Source organism: Gouania willdenowi, chromosome 5, assembly GCF_900634775.1.
Source record: "Gouania willdenowi chromosome 5, fGouWil2.1, whole genome shotgun sequence".
Lineage (NCBI taxonomy): Eukaryota > Metazoa > Chordata > Actinopteri > Blenniiformes > Gobiesocidae > Gouania > Gouania willdenowi.
Genome location: NC_041048.1, coordinates 16,446,636 through 16,465,209, shown reverse-complemented (window position 1 = coordinate 16,465,209; position 18,574 = coordinate 16,446,636). Strand labels below are relative to the sequence as shown.

The following is an 18,574-nucleotide window of genomic DNA, read 5'->3' as shown; positions in this document are numbered from 1 at the left end:
GAATCCCATTCCTGCCAGTAAAAAACACCAAACAAAAGGGAAATATTAAAATGAGAATTAAAAAAATTAGATGCTATCTCATAATTATGAGATACTAAGTCATAGTTATGAGATGGTACTCTATATATTTTAGCTATTTAAAAAAAAGGGCAAAACAAGGTTAAAAACAACAGGATAATCTAATTTACATACAATACTATACATTTTAAAGATTTATACTGAAATATTTTTTTGACTTCAGTTTTTCATTTGGAATTATAATTGGTTACATTCGAGAAACCAACTGTAAAGTTTATATAAAACACTTAATTATTATACATTCAGAAACCGTTTTCTTTCGGTATTGAATCCGGTCTGTACAATTGAACCTCACAATATTGCATCATGAAGTAAATAACACAGAAGTTAACTAAAAAACGAGTTATACGTCTGAAATATAGTGTTTATTATTTCTATGTAGCGAACCCAACTCAGACGATCGTCTAGGTTTATTTTGAAGGGCTTTTCTATCAGGTGGGAAGTGCTTCCGTCTCTAATGACGTGACTTCCTGCCATGAAAGCAGGACTGCCATTCTCTTTAGTGTTTGCCCTGTCTTCACACTGTTCATCCCCTCACCCGGCCGCTTTATGACCACCAATAAACCCACACAGACGTCTTTAGCTGAGCAGTAAGCAAAAGACAGCGACACGAAGTCAGTGTGTCGCATGGAGTAACTAAACACTACCGAAGAAGTACCGAGGTGAGGATTGTCCGCTGCACACACAGCCACAGCTAGCGGTGTCACCGGCAGGAACTCAAACCCGATACTTTTACTTAAGCACATTTGATAAATGTGTCAGTCTATGCAGCCTGCAGGCCGGGAGTTTATCCTCTTGATTGCACCGTAGTTGGAGTTTTCTGTCGTGTTGTAGAACATTTTAAATCACATCCCAATCCGGTGAAGTGGCTAGCTGTTAGCTAACGTGGCTCTCCGGGGAGCTGCACGCTTCGCCGGCTGATGTTTCAGTTCGGTTGGTACATATTTGAATATGTGAGACTTCCGGCTTTGTTACCAATTACTCGTATTATTTGCAAGAATTGACTTGTTTTGGGAAAAATAAATCTACCTGCATAAACAAAGCCTCCTATACGTGCATATTTTTGGATTTGTGTATTTGTTGTTTCTACTTTGTGAGCTTCTAAAAACAATAGATGTTGGACAAGTAAAAATATCCACAATGGTTTGACGAACACCCACTTATAGTGGTTAAAATGTAAAGAGCATTACAAAAGCTGCCAGACATTTTTGTTTGTTTGCAACACAAAACGACACAATGGGCAACTGTCGGTCATCATTTGAAACGGAGACCAGTTGAGCTGGTACACCGGCGGCCTGGTTTGCTGCAGCCCACAGAATGGGGTCATTGTACGGACGGTAGGGAGACATAGAACACACAGAGACATAACGATTAAAGGGTTTGTGGGGCATCCTTCATGTTTACTTTCTTGTATTAATTATTACATACATTAGTACAATTCGTTGTATTGTTATCAAATCGATGGGTGTTGCAGTTGTGCATGTCTTTGTTGTCACATTGTCAGACAGACTACCACACATTAATGCTGTTTTAATGTGAAACTTGGTTCATGTTAAAGAACAATCAGCCAATGGCTCCACCCATCCACTGAAAAGCTCCACCCTTCCTTTCTCCATGGAACTCTTTCACTAAACACACCTATTTATGTTTGTTGGCAAAGTGTTTTGTTTGCAGACATTATTATAGTTCTTCTGTTATAGTTCAGCCACAAATCGTATGCACAGTATTTAATCAGCCAAAGGGTTCATAGGTGTGCAGCACCCTCTGAGTTGTCATTTCTGAGTTAAATAAGCTTAAAAAGAGTATAAATGTTACTTTTAGGTTTTGTAAATTGTAGTGCCATTATTTGGAGTCTGATCCTTAATTCATCATGCAAAACCCAACTTTTCTTCTGTCTTTCTGTTATAGGGATTCTCCACTGTTTTTACAAATGTGGCCTAAAACCTTTGAAATGTCCTTATTAGAAAATCTATGCCTAACAAAACACATTATTTTTGCACTATATTCATTTCATTAACTTTTGAAACTGGGAGTACTTTACCCTGTGCGCTGCCATGTTGAAATGAAGTCATTGAAAGAGGGTGTCCCGATCCGATATTGATATCGGTCCAATATTAGCCTGAAAACAGATTTCATATATTGGATTCAAATTTCCGGATTTTCCAATTAAAAAAAACAAAAAAAAAAAACAAATAAATCATTCATTTAAAAAAAAAAAAAGAATGATTTTTTACCGATTATGCAAGGCTGCATAATCGGTATCATATTGGAAATGTAAGAGTTGTATCAGGACATTTCCAATCATTAATGACATAAATGGCCCCTTTTTGTCTATTGAGTTCTATGGGCGGTAGGGCTGCTCGATTATAGAAAAAATAATAAGTATGTTCACTTTTGCACAAAACAGATCAGTTCTTGCATGCCGAGCTTGTTAACCAAGCGTTTACATACGTTTTATTTAGCAAATAAAACACAAGTAAAATGTGTTTTATTTGAATTAAAATATTTTCTCTCTCAATTGTTATTTTGGGAATCGTTGGGTGTAATATTCAAAATCTTAATCAAAATTCAATTAATTGCACAGCCCTAATGGGAGGTGAAGCATTCTCTGCTGTTTCGTAGACGCCACGGAGAAGAGAAGAAGAGCCAAAGATCCGGACTTAAACCATTAAACCATACCTTCAACCATTTCTGACAAGATCACCAGCTTTTTGTAGTTGACAGATTAAACTTTAATGAGTAGCAGTGAATCGTGGTTGCCTGTATTTGCATGCACGGAGCTCTTCTTCTCTTCTATGAAACAGCAGAGATGGAACTGTCTCCCCATGTGGTCACAGATTTTTGTTGATCAAATATTGGTAAACAAAAGAGGTTTACATCGACTTTTTTAACTTTTACTGATTTTTAGAGCAACCCAAGGCAGCACAAGTTGTAATTTTGACTGAAAAAGCTGCTAAATGATCCTAAATGCTTCACCTCCCATAGAACTCAATGGACTAAAAGGGGTGATTTACATCAAATTGACATAATTTCAACATGGCGGTGCACATACTCTCAAACGGTAAAATAGTCCCATTTTTAAAAGTTAATAAAACAAATACGGTGCAAAAATAATTTTTTGTTTGGCTTAAATCTTCTAAGGACATTTCAAAGGTTTTAGGCCACATTTGTAAAAATAGTGAAGGATCCCTTTAAAAATTGAGGAATTACTTCTCATTTTTCGAACATAAGAACATCTGTTTGCACTGAGTGAATTTATGGTTTTAGTACTAGCATAGCTGTATTGATCAAAAAGTAATTATTATGTCATAAACACTGAACTCTCATTAATGGAGATAGGACCTTAGATTTTCAGCTAGATGTTCAATCATCCCGTTAGCCGAGGGATTTCTTACACGCATTTCTTCTGCAGTTTATTTTCCCAACAAACCCATTGAAGGTTGATTGTGTGTGAAAATCCACTCCTGGAGGACTGTTTTTTTGTTCTTTTTCTGTTGGTTTTGTCTTCCGCTGCATCAACAAACCTGATTTTACTGAATAACTTGTTAAGATATGAATTAATGATGTCATATTCTTGAGATTCAAGTGTGTGGAAGTGGGGATACATTAAAAAACAAGCTCCAGGAAATTTAACAACACCTTATTCAGCAACATGTTGGCATAAAAAGTGCTAAAGAAGTGAAGTCTGATGGATTGATTGATAATTTGAAACCCCTGCTACTTACTGATTATGTGTAAATGTTTGCTTATCTGTGAATTTTAGATAAGATAAATATAAAAGTTGCCTTGACGCATTTGAAATACCTTTTACGTTTTTTCTTCTGTTTTTTTCCCCAGGCTGAGCTTAAATTAAAGCTCCTCCATCATCAGCCATTCACTCACTAACTTATTGTAATTTAACTTTAGCCATCTGTTGGCTAAGTGAGAACAACGAACATGTCCCAGCTGAAGTTCCAGTGTCCAGGTAGCCCCATTTCCATTGCCTCCACCCCACTGCAGCTTGGTTCGCCTCAGCCCAGCTATAATATCCCTGACACCATACCTTCTGAGAGCTCTAACCAGCCAATGGGAACCTCTGGGCTCCCTCAGGGCTCAGCATCTGCCTACAGCAACACCACCTCAGGTCAGTTTGAAGTTTATTTTCAAATTAATGCAATGATCCAGTTTTAATCATTATTGTCTACCAAACTAATTATTAAAAGCTCACCACATTTTTCAGTAGGGATGTGTATTACCATGAATCGGACGACACAATTCACTATTTTCATGTCATGATACAGTATATCGCAATACTAAACAATACGATATACTGTAATTTCCGGAATGTAAAGCGCACCGTTTTATTGGCCGCATTCCAATAATTTAGCAATTTTCTAAGAAAAATCCACACAAATGCAACAGCGTGACATAGGCCACACTCTATTGGCTGATGAGGGTGCCCTTCAAACGACTCGGCCAATCAGAACGGTCAGATAGGTGGGCTGCTAGACTTAAGTTAGGTTTAAAGGTGCAGTCCGCAACTCTCAGAGCCCTCTCTCCCCCTCCCTCCCCGCTGCTCTCTTGCCCTGCCTCCAAACTTTTCAAAGTCCCTCCCTCTGAGGAGCTAACAAGCTAACGTTAGTCCGACAGCAACATCACAGTAATATAACATGCTCTGTTAAATGCATATTACTGCAGCGCTTCTTTCTCTCAATGTGCACACACCTCAGCAGCAACAACAACACAGTGTCACTTACAGCGGCCACACGGAGGCTGCTGCGCGCACATGAACAACACATGCACCACAAACATAATGTAAATCAAGCAGCAGTAATTACCTTTCAAGCAGAAAAGTTGCTAGTTCCATCTTCTACTCCTCCAGACCATACACTGTAAAAAAGATGGTGCTCCAGCACCGGGAAGGGGGTGGGAACTGTGAGCAACAGCTGTCAGACAGTCCATCAAAGACAATCCTGGCTCTGATTGGTTCTTTTTGCTCAGTCGTGGTGCATTCTGGCAATCTGCCAAAGGCTGCAGGAGCAGCAGGAGGGACTCAATGAGTCTGTTTTTTTCACACAAACTACTAGTTTCATCTAAAGCTATCCTTACATAGTGACAGCTTTAACAAATATGACAAAAAGTCACTTTTATAAGAGTTGCAGACTGCACCTTTAACAGAGATTTAGGTGTTTCATCTGATACGTTTCCTTCTCCACAGAAAGTTCTCCTCACTTCCCCATGTCTACATATCAGTGAGTTTACAGCATTTTATGGTCACTTTTTACTGGAACCAGACTGATACACCACTTTGTCCGTTCTTCTTATAACTATCACAGCGAGTCGGACTCTGAATCAGAATGAGGACGCGATCGCTTCCAAACATACTAAACGTGGTGATTTGGTACCTTTATGCTGTTAATCGGTCGATTTTTTTTTCCTGGACTATAAAGCGCTGGTTTCACTGTAGAAGGAGCGTGGATCAAAACATCCTGGATACAGACTGTATCTCTGCTCCGTCTCCGTTTGTCCGTCTTTACATAAGCTTCTCCATCAGCCTCAGAGTCCAGAGCAACGATCGCTCCTGAGCAAGACTAACACGGTGATTGAACAACTTTAAACAGTTTGTGTCTTCTGTTACAAACTGGCTGACTCTTACTGTATTACTTTATACAGGCTGCCACAGCATTGTCTCTCTCTCTGACAACATTTCTCCGTGTATTTGCCATGATGTGTGCATTGACAAAATGACTGAACAGAATGATTCAGTGGGAGCGCAATTTTTTTGGCAGCATAAAGCTTAAGAACCAAAAAAATCCACAAATTAGCCACGTCATTGTTTAAAGCTTGGTATATGGTTCTGCGTCAGGACCTACGCCATCAACGTCACGCAGAGGTTGGCCAACTGTAGTTCTACGTTGAGGAAATGCATCGCCATGTGACTGACCGCCATGCCACTAGGGGGTTGTGGCTGTGTGTTATCACAAATGAGCATTAAAAAGTCCTTGTTTATCTTCTGGTCACAGAAAACAATGTTTTATGTTTTTTAAGCATCTTAAAATGTAATTTATTTATGGATTATTACATTGGCAGCATCAGCAGCATGTCAGTCATTGTTCACTGTTAATGAAACACACACACAAACAAACACTGTAGGTACAGAGACGATAATATTGTAACCACACACCTTTTGTCTGTGATTGACTCCTTTTGGCAGTGCTTCACGTGCTGCAGCCATAAAAGGAAATAATAAAACTGGCACTTTTAGTCCGTCTCGGTTCTCTCTTTGACTCAATCCACTGTAGAAACAACTCTTGTAACACTCCGCTAAAAGTAGAAACATGGCGGTGTTGACTGGAAAAACCAGAGACCACCGGGGCTGAGGTTTGGAGCCGACCAATCACAGCCCTTACCTTCTGCGTCAGCCTCAACGGAGCCCGTCATGTTTAGGGGAGGGGGTCTACATCTACGTAGAGCGCTACATGTGTCTACGGCAACTATTTTACGCAAAATATCAGGCTTAAGTTATTCAAAGTGGCTTACAGGTCAATAATTACAAATTTCACCTTTACAAGTTTTTTTTCAACTTGCGGGAACAACTAAATGGCAACTAACTGTAATTCAAGTTCAAATATAAAAAATTAGTGGTATGTTTATCAAACTGTCAAATTACATTTTCTCAAAAAAGTTAAACTTTTGCTTCTACAACAGATTTTGATTATATTAAGTTCTTAAATTCTTTTTTTTTTTTTAAATAAAAGTACCCAGTTTGTTTTAGGTTCATGGTTCAGTATTTTACATTTGTTATTTTCATGTTACCATAAAAACAAAATGTGTTTCTTGGGACCAGCAGCATCCCAGAAAGAAAGAAGAAAATATATATTAACCCAAATATAGTGCAATATAAACATGATACATCAGAAATAAATGATAAAGAAAGTACCGGTAAACACAATACACAGAAGTACAGTAGAAATAAGGGTGCAGGTACCGAGGTGGATGGTAGTGTTCATCAGTCTTACTAGTTCTAGAAAGAAGCTGTGCCGGCGCCTCATTGTTTTTGCTCTGATGCTGCAGAGTTTTTTTCCAGAATAAAGATAAAGTGCAATCAGCTAAAATGCATTGAAGAGTGAGATAGTTTAACAAGATCTTGTGTTTATGTACTATGCTGTTAGTGCAATTCTTTTTAATTTTTTTGTTAAAAAACATGATTAAAAAGATTTTTTAAGCAGAAGTTGTGCTTATTCTTTTTTATTATTATTTGGTTTTTTTTGTAGCTATATTGTTCTTTGTTTCTGTGTTTTTAAATTTTGTAATCATTTGTGGTTTTTGTCATGTTCCAGTATCTAACATGGCAAACCCTAAAGAGAAGACCCCCATGTGCTTGGTAAATGAGTTAGCCCGTTTCAATAAGATCCAACCTGAGTATCAGCTGCTATGTGAGCAGGGGCCAGCTCACTCAAAGGTACACAGAGCACCACATGCATCCCACTCATTTAGGTCAGAAATGTTTAGTTGAAAATCTATGTTAAGAACATGTGGCCTTTTTTATTTTTAAGATTTTCTCAGTGAGGCTCACACTGGGAGATCAGCACTGGGAAGCAGAAGGGACCAGTATTAAAAAAGCCCAGCATTCCGCTGCAATGTCCGCCCTCGCTGAGACAACACTACCCAAACCCAGTGTCAGACCCCCCCGCAGCACAGGCAGGAACACAGGTGGGCTTCTTCTGCTCATGAATCTGTTCATCTGTGTTAACACTTTGTATTTTCTCGACAGCCGACGGCATCGCACACACTATGGAATTAAACGCACTTTGTATGAGACTTGGTAAAAAGCCCATGTATAAACCCCTCGACCCATACCCGACATTGAGACCACCTCATTTCAACTACAATGGCCGAGGCTCAGCCCATTACCAGCGCTCTGTGCAACAGTGAGTTCTTATTTATTGTAAACTTTAAGAAAAAAACCTGATTTTTATTGTGTTCTGTTCAGGGTTAAGGTCAACTATAATTGTAATTATGTGATTGATAATTAAATACAATTATGACACTATTCTAATTTTAAAAATCGGTTGCTGTCGTGATTAAATTGTTATTGAGTTTAGATAATTGAATTTAATTGTAATTGCCATGAAAATTCTATAAAAAATTGTCAATTATAATTCAACGCTAAACTGGGGAAGGGGAACGTGTTACAGTTCTATGCGTAGTTCTACACATATGTAGTTAACAATTGTTAAAATATGTTTCATATCAAGCTTTCCCACATTTTACCATTTAAAAAAAATTCTAATCTAGGGGTGTGTTGACAGAAAAAAAACAGACGCCCACACCAAAAATATTAATACCAGTATTTTCAGAGATTAGGAAGCCTAACAAGGTAATCAATCGATAGGAAATAAATGAGATGGGAGATATTTGATTCTAGTGTATTTTACAGCTTATTTAGGACCCGTTATCATAAGAGATGCTAACACAACTTTTTTTAGGTTCAGTAATTGTGATTAATTGTAATTGAATTTTAGTAATTGCAAATGACTTTGAGGATGAAAAAAAAAAGTTATTGTAATTGAAAATGGGTAATTGTAACTGAAAAATGTAATTGACCCCATCCCTGGTTCTGTTATCTAATATTCAATTGAACGTCCTGTAAATCTGATTGAAGGTTGTATTTATGTTGTATTTAGATACTATTACCCTTTTCCTCCAATGCCATCCATGTTATACCACATGGAGCTGTCTATTGGAGGCCAGCAGTTTGTTGGGAAGGGACGCACACGGCAGTTAGCCAGACACGACGCTGCTGCCAAGGCCTTAAAGATTTTACAGAAGGAGCCGATATTGCAACAGCTTCCAGTGGTAAATAATAAATCAAACCAGCCAAAAGAAGTCCAGTGCACTTTTTCTATGAACACATTTAAGGACTTCTCCCTCTCTACCACAGATGAACGGTGAGCCAGAGGAGGAGAACCTTAACAAATCTGAAATCAGTCAAGTGTTTGAAATCGCACTGAAACGCAACTTACCCGTCAATTTTGAGGTTTGTATGGATTTGCACAATATTAGAATCTGCTTTTTAAGATTTTCCTAAAAAAAATGTCATCATAGTTGTAGTATGTTAGTCTCTCCAAAGGAGGTTTCGACCAATAATTTTAATTTTGGTGCATCACTAGTTATTTTGCATTTAAAAGTATAATTTGTTTTAATTATTTAGAATTTTTTTTTTTCAGAGACTTCTAATTTATTATTTATTTTGTTATATTCAATTTTGGAACATTGTTGTGTTTAAGGTTTAAATTTCTGTAACCTCATTTGTTAATAATAAATGGCTCAGTTTTTACTGTTGCTAAATGATGACTTTTGTTCTCTGTTTGAATAATATCACTTGATCAATCTTTTTTAAACATTCCACAATACAAAATAAGTGGAAAAAAAAAAAAAGTGATTTGTAGTAGGGATTGGGCAATTTATCGAGATTCAAAATATATTGAGTTTTCTATTTTGGCGATATAGAAAATTACAATATAAACCTATATATATATATATATCTCTCTCATTATGTTTTAAAACACTCCTTTTAGGAGTCGCTGCTTTCATTACTTCTCAGGACAGCATGAAAAGCACAGTTGTATGGATTTCTGAGTGTGTCCTAACCCAGACCTTCACCTAAACAAGCAACACTACATAACGCACTCACACATGCTGTCCCTTAGAGGAGAAAAAAATCCTAAAGTGGCACATTTTGTTTAGCTGTTTGTTAATAAATGTGCCAGAAATACACTAAAGAATGACAAAAATACAGAAAAAAGCAAGAAAAACATAAAAAGTGACAAAACTACTACAAAAATATGCAATTCAACAACAAAAATCCACAAAATGACTCCAAAATATATCGAGCCTTCTATTTTGACGATATATAAAATTACAATATCGCCTATAACAATATATTTTCTTTTATATCTTATTTTGTATTAAAATACTTGTTTTAGGAGTTGCTGCTTTCGCTACTTCTCAGAACAGCATGAAAAGCACAGTTATAATAATATCTGAGTGCGTCCTAACGCAGACCTTCACCTAAACATCCACACTAAAGAACTCACTCACACATGCTGTCCTTTTATAGGAGAAAACCCCCAAAGTGGCGCATTATGTGTAACTGTTTCATACATGTGCCTGTGTGGCATTTTGTATCAGCAAATTTAAGCCTGGATTGTCTTTCTGGTCAGACTTTATTTTAATTAAAATGATCTAGATTTATATCGTATATCGCCATTTTGAGGAAAAATATCTATGAGTTTTGGTCCATATCGCCCAGCCCTAATTCATAGTGATGTCTGATTGGATTGATATCTATATTAGCCAATACTCAAGGCTGCAATATTGGTATGGTTGGATCAGGACACCCTAATCCATCACCTGTTCCAGGGTGTGACTCAATGACTGAGGTCTTCATTCAATGGATAAAAAAAAGCCTCTGATTTTTCTTCTCTAGGTTTTAAAAGAGGAGGGTCCTCCCCACATGAAGAGTTTTCTTGTGTGTGTTTTTGTTGGGGAGTTCACTGGAGAGGGTGAAGGCAAAAGCAAAAAGATAGCCAAGAAGTTGGCAGCATCAGCCGTGCTAGGAGAGTTAAAAAGACTGCCCCACATACCCAGCATGGAGAGAACAGTGCCACGCATCAAAAAGAAAACCAAATCCATCATCAAGGTAGTGTGTGTCTCTTACTCAGACTAAACTATGCCCTTTGAACCCTGATTAGATAACTGACTTTGACACGCCAACAGGTGCAGACCAGTCCAGAGTACGGACAGGGAATGAATCCCATCAGTCGCTTGGCTCAAATCCAGCAGGCCAAAAAGGAAAAGGAGCCTGAATACATGATGGTGACAGAGAGAGGGATGCCCCGACGCAGGGAGTTTGTCATGCAGGTGAGTCAGATGCTGCAGAGGCATGATGGAGAATGGTGTCTGTTGCTGCTTTTTTCTGTTTTTTTTCCCCTTTGTTTGACACATGTTCCACTTGTCCCACCTCCTCCAGGTGAGCATCAGTGGCCAGTCTGCAGAGGGAATGGGACCTAGTAAGAAAGTTGCCAAGAGGAACGCTGCAGAGAAAATGTTGGAACTCTTGGGATATAAAGTGCCTCAGCCCCAGCCTCCCAAACCAGCGCTCAAAACTGACGAAAAGGTAGAGCAAGGAAATGCTTTCCAAGCTACTCTCTGTAGGACAGGGGTGTCAAACTCATCAGGGGCCAAATATGGTGCCGTTTATCTGAAGTGGTCCGCAGATTTTAGGTGGGAAAATTAGTAATTTAATCAATATTGTGCACTAGTTTTTACTTCCCCATATACATATATGATTAATTATGTACAGCACTGATAAAATCAAAACAATAAGTGACAGATAGAGTATAAGGCCCTGCAGGATCTTCACTTTCAATTTATTTGATTTCGTGACTCATTTTTATATAATTTGGGGAGATTTGTGGTGTACAATTTGAGAAAATTTGAGATTTTTTTTAACAATTTGCGATTACAAAGGACTGCCATGTGATATAAGTGTGAGAGAAATGTGAGCCCTGCTAATATTGTGGAGTTCCATTGAATTTGTATATTAATTTGGAGATATCCACAACCAAAGTAGTTGGTCATTTACACAAGTATTCATGGTTTCTCCGACTTTTTTGTTTTTAGCTGTGGGCCGTATTGGATGTTTTAGAGCAGTATTTTTCAAATGGGGGTATGTGTACCCTTGGGGTACACGATGGCGCTACAGGGGGTACTTGAGAGAGAGGAAAATTAACAAATGAAAGCATTAAAAATGTGGTTTTATGTTTATTTTTAGGAAAAAATGATAATCACACTAAATTTGACTAGCAACCCACAAAATGACAACAAAAACACTAAATAATAAAAAGAGCAAACAATGACAAAATACACAAAATAACACCAAAAACGTGCACTGAGAGAGAAAAATACGTACTATTACAAGCAACACATAAGAAGACCACAAAGACACACTAAATGAGAGAATAATACACAAGATCACTACAAAATACACAAAAATAACAGCGAAATATACAATACGATATAAGAAACACAAAATAAGAGATATAAATATATTGAATATTAAAAAGAACAAACAACAAAATACTCAGAATGACACCCAAAACACACAAAATGATGATAGAAATGATCTTTATTAGAACATTAACTTAAAATACAAGGATCAGTGTTGGTTCCACACCAGGGGGGAGATGACCAGAAAAGCCAAAAAAGTTTAAGAACCACTGCTCTAAAGGGCCGGATTTGGCCCCCGGGCCTTGAGTTTGACACGTGTGCTCTAGGATGTCAAACATAGTCTGTATCCTGGACACTCATTTTGTCATCTTTAGCCACCAGTGAAAAAACCTGGCGATGGCCGTAAAGTGACCTTCTTTGAACCTGGTTCTGTAGAGAACGTGGCATTAGGTAAGCCCCCAGTGAACATGCATGAACATACATGCCACCAGAGAATGCATGAGATCATGTGCTTTTGTTTGTTTCCAAGGTAACAAAGAGGAAGACTATCGTCTACCGTACATGAGCCACCAACAGCTGCCGGCGGGGATTCTACCGATGGTGCCAGAAGTGGCTCAAGCAGTCGGGGTCTGTCAAGTACCCCAGACCAAGGACTACAACCGCTCTATAGCCAACCCCGGCAACATCACAGTCACTGCCATTATTGCCAATGAGCTGCTTTATGCAGGGGCGTCGATGACGGCTGAAGCCATCCTGAAGAACAAGAATAACATGAACCAAATGCCTCACGGTCCTCTCACCAGGCGCTCAGAGCAGCTCGGCTACCTTGCATCAGTGCAGAGCTTACAGGTAAAATTAAATGTTTGTTTTTTTTTTTTTTTTGGTGAGTAGTTTCCCCTGATTATGGGGTGCTTACTACCTGAGTTTTTAACCAACCTATCACTTTGGTCGCACATTATTTTGTTGTGGGTGTTAAATTTAGTTTTGCACTTTCTACAACATCAGTTGACACCATATCAACACCAGCGTTCATTTTGTTGACAAAACATTTTTGTCATAATTTTTGGTGACTGCCTTTATTCATGTGAACAAAAAGCATATCAAAATATATTGATTTTTTTTAACTAATAAAAACAAAATTCTGTACATTTAGTTGACTTAAAACACTGTTTCTCACTCATGTCAGGTCGCCTGAAGTGTCTAGTAATTGATTAAAAAAAAGTACTGATTAAAAATATAATTAAAGTGTTTAATTAATATTATTTTTCAAATTAAAACAACTATATTTTCAAATAAAATCTACTTATAATAAAAAGCAGTTTAAAGAAAGAATGAGAAAAAAGATTAAAAATAAAACAAGTAAATGAATAAATAAAATACAGTAGTGCACTCATCCTAACTAATGCTCTGTATTTGTTACACATTATAACAAACATGATCCAAAACTAATTTGGATCATGTCTTTGGGGTCGCCAGAAATTAGTGGCACCAAAATGGGGTCATGTTTCAAAAAAGGATGGAAATCACTGACTTACAGTAAACTGTAACTGAAAGCATAGCTAATTTTGGACTAAATTTAAGTTGCATTTTAGTCAAAAGATTATGACTAAAACTACTAACTTAAATAATCAAATCTGCAGTTTTATTGGTCCATTCAAAGGAAAAAGTAAACAAACAAGTAAACAAACCTATCCAGTGTGGAATCGATTGTTATGAGGAAAAGCATAAAATAAACAAACAAAAAAACTATTTAATGTGAACCTCTATTACTCCTCGCAGGTGGACTACAAGGATTTTCCCAAAAACAATAGGAATGAATTTGTGTCTCTGATAAACTGCTCATCCCAACCACCGCTCATCAGTCATGGGATTGGAAAAGATGTGGAATCCTGTCATGACATGGTGAGTATTCTAAGCTTCATAACTGGAAAGCAGAATATAATTAGTGGTTACAGAGGTGAGACTGGGGATGGACCGGAGACCAAAATCAGATGAGCGCAGGGTTCATGATGGAGTGTAGTGGTCGTGGAGATTACGTAGGAGTGAATGAGAGTGGTTGTGATGGACTGACTCCCTGTTAATGGTGTACCCCACCTCGTGCCCTTTGGCAGCTGGACATAGGCAACAGAGGAACAAGCTGGTTGGATGATGAATGGATGATTGTGTAAGAACTCATTTGAAATATCCTACCTAACATGAGCTGCAGATGATGAGTGAGGGATGGCTCTGCAGGGCAACCATTGCTGCTGCTACTGAGTAGGGCTGGACGATATGGCCTTTTTTAAATATCTCGATATTTTTCAAGCTATATCGCGATATACGATATATACAGTATCTCAATATTTTGCCCTTGCCTTGAGATGATGCTTTGATGCATACAATCGAACCAGTGGGTGACTTGGGGTGTGTTCATGTGGATGGTGGCAGAGGGAAAGAAGCTGTTTTTGTGTCTGGAGGTTCTGGTCCTGATGGACCGAAACCTCCTACCAGAAGGGAGAGATTGAAACAGTTTATGACCGGGGTGGGAGGGGTCGGCCACAATCTTTCCTGCACGCCTCAAAATCCTGGAGGCGTACAGGTCCTGGAGGGAGGGCAGATTGCAGCCGATGACCTTCTCTGCAGAGTGGATGATACGCTGCAGTCTGGCCTTGTCCTTGGCCGTAGCTGCAGCGTACCAAATGGTGATGGAGGAGCAGAGGATGGACTGGATGATGGAGCTGTAGAAGTTCACCATCATCTTTGTTGGCAGACTGAACTTCTTCAGCTGCCGCAGAAAGTACATCCTCTGCTGAGCTTTTTTGATAAGGGAGCTGATGTTCAGCTCCCACTTGAGGTCCTGAGTGATGATGGTCCCCAGGAAGCAGAAGTACTCCACAGAGCTCACTGTAGAGTCTCCCAGGGTGAGGGGGGCTGGGTTCTTCCTGAAGTCTGCTATCATCTCCACTGTCTTTAAAGCATTGAGCTCCAGGTTGTTCTGGCTGCACCAGGACACCAGCCGGTCTGTCTCGACATAAGCAGTGTTTGAGCTTCCCCTGCTTACAGTAAACGTGCAGTGTGACGGTAACCAGTTGTTTTGAGTTCTGTTTATAACGTTATCGACTCGCGGAGACCTCTGGATCTCTGCAGCGTGCGCACACTCAACTTTCTTATTATGTGGAATATGTCTTTAGCAATATGGTAAGCCACAGCTTTGGTAATATTGCACCACTTTTCATTCTGGGGAGGTTTGTCGTCTGGGTCACAGGTGCTGCTCGTAGTCTGACACACTCCTCGTACTGATCTTTAATGTGGGTTTGTCGTGCTCAAACCTTAAGTTGAAACTGGTTTTCAACATCTATCTATTATCTATAAAGCAAGGAACCTCTGTCTGTGTGTGAGTCTGTGTGTATTCAATAAATATCTCTGCGAATCAGGCTCAGATTGGGCTGAGACTTTCAACATGGCTGCTGCTTGGTTCAAGGGTATGCAACATCAGATCAACATTTTAACGCAAAATGAACTGTATTGCTATAAAATATTGTCCCGTGTGATATTGTGCTAATAAATATATTGATATAAATTCGGATATCAATATATTGCCCAGCATTACTACTGCGTCAGTGCAACTACAGACGAGTGCTTTGTGTTTGTCTTTGTTTTCAGGCTGCTTTGAATATTTTAAAGATGCTAGCAGAGTTGGACCAGCAGTCAAATGAACGGACAGGAAACGGACCAGTTTCAGGGTGAGCCATCAATTTGGTTTGATTCCTAGCTACTTAACAACTTTCCTTTCAACGTCAAAATGTGAATGTGTTGCTATCGTTGCCAGGTGTGGAAAGCCGGAGGTGAATGGAGACTTGCACCTCAAACAGGCTAACTCCAGCCCTCTGGCGCCGCCTCTTGATGGGAACGCTTAGAGCTTGAGATTTGACTTTTAAAGCTTGAGGAAACTCCCATTGAAGTTTAGTGAGATTTGAATGGTTACTGGAAGCTTGGTTTGGCTTTAACCAGTTTCTACTCATATTCATTGCTACATAAGTTCTACGGTAAATAAGACTGATGGGGGTGGGGGGGAGTTCCCTCCCCCTAGTTGTTTAATTTTTCATGTTATTTATTTTTAGTTTTAGAATAGCTGCATCCTAGGCCATCTCCATTAAAAGGTAGAAAATTAAGTGACAACTGTGAACTCTGAAAGCTGTTTTTGTTTTTGCATTAAGCTTATTTCTTGTTTGTGCGACCTGTAAACTCTTGTTTTTAAGTGTTTTACGTTTTATCGCCTCAGTTAGGTCATTATAGAAAGGTCTTGTCTAAGATGCAGCTTGCAAATGATCTTCATCATGCACAACAACAAATGAAATGGTATTGATCTCACCGTGTAGCGCTGGGGAGGATCTGTGACTAAATGTAGCTTGTGATGTAACGTGTCTCTGCTCTGTGCTGCTGGAAGGTTTTCCTGCTCCATCATATTTCAGACGAATCTGATTCCCTTCCTCATGTTTGCGTCTCTTCTCTCCTTTTCTCCCTCTGCTCCCCAGGGTAAATAAACACGTGCGCCAATGCACAAAACCACATTTGAATATTTCTATTGGTTTTTGTCTTTGTTTATGATGTTTTAGTGTCTGATATTACTGCAATACATGTAGGCACTCTATATAATCTGGCCTCATAATGCAAATTGTTGGAATATCTGAGAACAGAGGTGACGAGCAACGAATTACAAATACTTTGTTACAGTACTTAAGTATTTTTTTCTGGTATCTGTACTTGAGTATTTATTATTTTGACGACTTTTTACTTTTACTTCTTACTTTTTGAAACAAATATCTGTACTTTTTACTCCTTACATTTTAAAAACTAGCCCATTGTTTTTAAGACCTTCGATGATGTCACGATGTTAAAAAGACGCAAACCAACAACAGTGACACTGGAGGAGAAGCTAATGCTAGTCAGTGTGCTAACATGCTCTGGGTTTTATTGAGCATTTGCATTTTTTTTTTTATTATTGTTGACACATTTTGTTTATTATGAGTGCTAAATTCTCCTGATGTTCAAAGGTAACAGATTAAACCAGTGTTCTACAAGTTCTTTAAAAAATGAAAGATATGGAATTTACTGGTTTAGAAACCCTGTCTTATTATTTAAGAAATATTTGTTTTACTTTTTAAGTACATTTAGTAGCATGTACTTTGTTACTTTAACTCAAGTAAGGGGGCAACTTAATTACTTTTACTTTGATTCAAGTATCTATACTTTTACTTAGTAAGCACGTTTTTGCATTAAACCATCCATTTTCTATTATAATCATCCGAATGGGGGAATTCCAGCTCTGGAATGCCAGAATTACACCAGAACATTTTATAGGTTAATCTGAAATGGGCATATTAACACCAACACAACATACAGTATATTGACTTTTGTTCAACTTTAGAGACTCAAATGTACCTTGTTATTTTTGGGATTGTGGGAGGAAACATGAATACTCTAACACGTACGTGATGTCACTACAGGGGATACTTGAGAGAGAGGGGAAAATTAACAAATGAAAGCGTTGTAAATATGAAGGTTTATCATGTTTGTTTTAGTTAAAAATGAAGATCTTACTAAATATTAGCAACTCACAAAAAAAGAACAAAAACACAGTAAGAGAATTAGATACTGAATAATAAAAAGAACAGAGATGACCGGAAATTTAAAAAAAAAATGTATTTAGGTGGCACTAAATACCACTTCTTTCCACTAACTTTTACAAAATGAGTCTTTAAAATGTGCGTTATCACTCTTTCATTCCACCATTATGCTCTATTAGTTGTTTTTTCATAGAATTCTGAGCAAAATGTTGTTGTAGGACATAAGGGTGTACTTGGATTCAAAAGTAAGAGAAGGGGTCCTTTAGCCAAAAAAAAATTGAGAACCACTGGTGCACATCATTAGCATAAAGATTTTTTCTTTGTAACATTTCTTAAACCCCACACGTCTCCTCTTGCCACAACCTGTACATTTTTTTGTCCTCAGAAAACCGTCTTGTTAACTAGAGAAGTAGGTGAACCACGTCCTGCACTGCATTTAAAACGTGTGTGCACTAGAAGAATCCTATTACATAAGAGCACGAGCATATATATGCAAGAGTTGGTGTGTAAGAACATTTTAGCACATCGTTTTCTCACACGCAACCATGTTATTGCTCATATTTGCTCAGTTGGATCACTGCAGAACTTGAGCATAATTAGTGCAGAGGTCTGGAGCCTCATGTGGCTCTTTGACTCTTTTACAATGGCTCCCTATACCAAAAAAAAAAAAACGAAATAATGAGCTGTTATTTTCTTACAGAGTCGATTAATGACATTGACACCAAATCAAATCATAATATGACAATTTGTCAATCTAAAAATAAATCACTTTGTGCAATAACTCAGCCACCTCTCTGTATTCACCTCCTGCAACATCTACAGACCATCAACTTTCCTGCACCTGCGGCTTACCTTGAGTTTTAAATCCCTAGTAAACCAACAAAAACACTATTCTG

At 38.2% G+C, this 18,574-nt stretch overlaps 1 protein-coding gene across 1 annotated transcript; it reads left to right on the top strand.

Annotated features, from left to right (window-relative positions):
- The first annotated feature begins 529 nt into the window (after positions 1–529).
- On the top strand, positions 530–16,622 carry stau1 (staufen double-stranded RNA binding protein 1). The gene is made up of 15 exons (XM_028447686.1): positions 530–740; positions 3,916–4,201; positions 7,398–7,519; positions 7,614–7,770; positions 7,832–7,988; positions 8,745–8,916; positions 9,002–9,097; positions 10,550–10,762; positions 10,840–10,983; positions 11,093–11,239; positions 12,447–12,522; positions 12,602–12,921; positions 13,852–13,974; positions 15,715–15,794; positions 15,881–16,622. The coding sequence occupies exons 2-15, from the start codon at positions 4,015–4,017 to the stop codon at positions 15,966–15,968; spliced, it is 2,082 nt and encodes a 693-aa protein (XP_028303487.1). The 5' UTR covers positions 530–740; positions 3,916–4,014; the 3' UTR covers positions 15,969–16,622.
- Positions 16,623–18,574: the final 1,952 nt, after the last annotated feature.

Excerpts from the sequence above, each read along its gene's own strand:
- stau1 (XM_028447686.1), top strand. The coding sequence starts at position 4,015 with ATGTCCCAGCTGAAGTTCCAGTGTCCAGGTAGCCCCATTTCCATTGCC. Across the intron at positions 8,917-9,001 it reads TATTGCAACAGCTTCCAGTG|ATGAACGGTGAGCCAGAGGA; the intron begins GTAAATAATAAA and ends TCTCTACCACAG. Across the intron at positions 9,098-10,549 it reads ACTTACCCGTCAATTTTGAG|GTTTTAAAAGAGGAGGGTCC; the intron begins GTTTGTATGGAT and ends TTTCTTCTCTAG.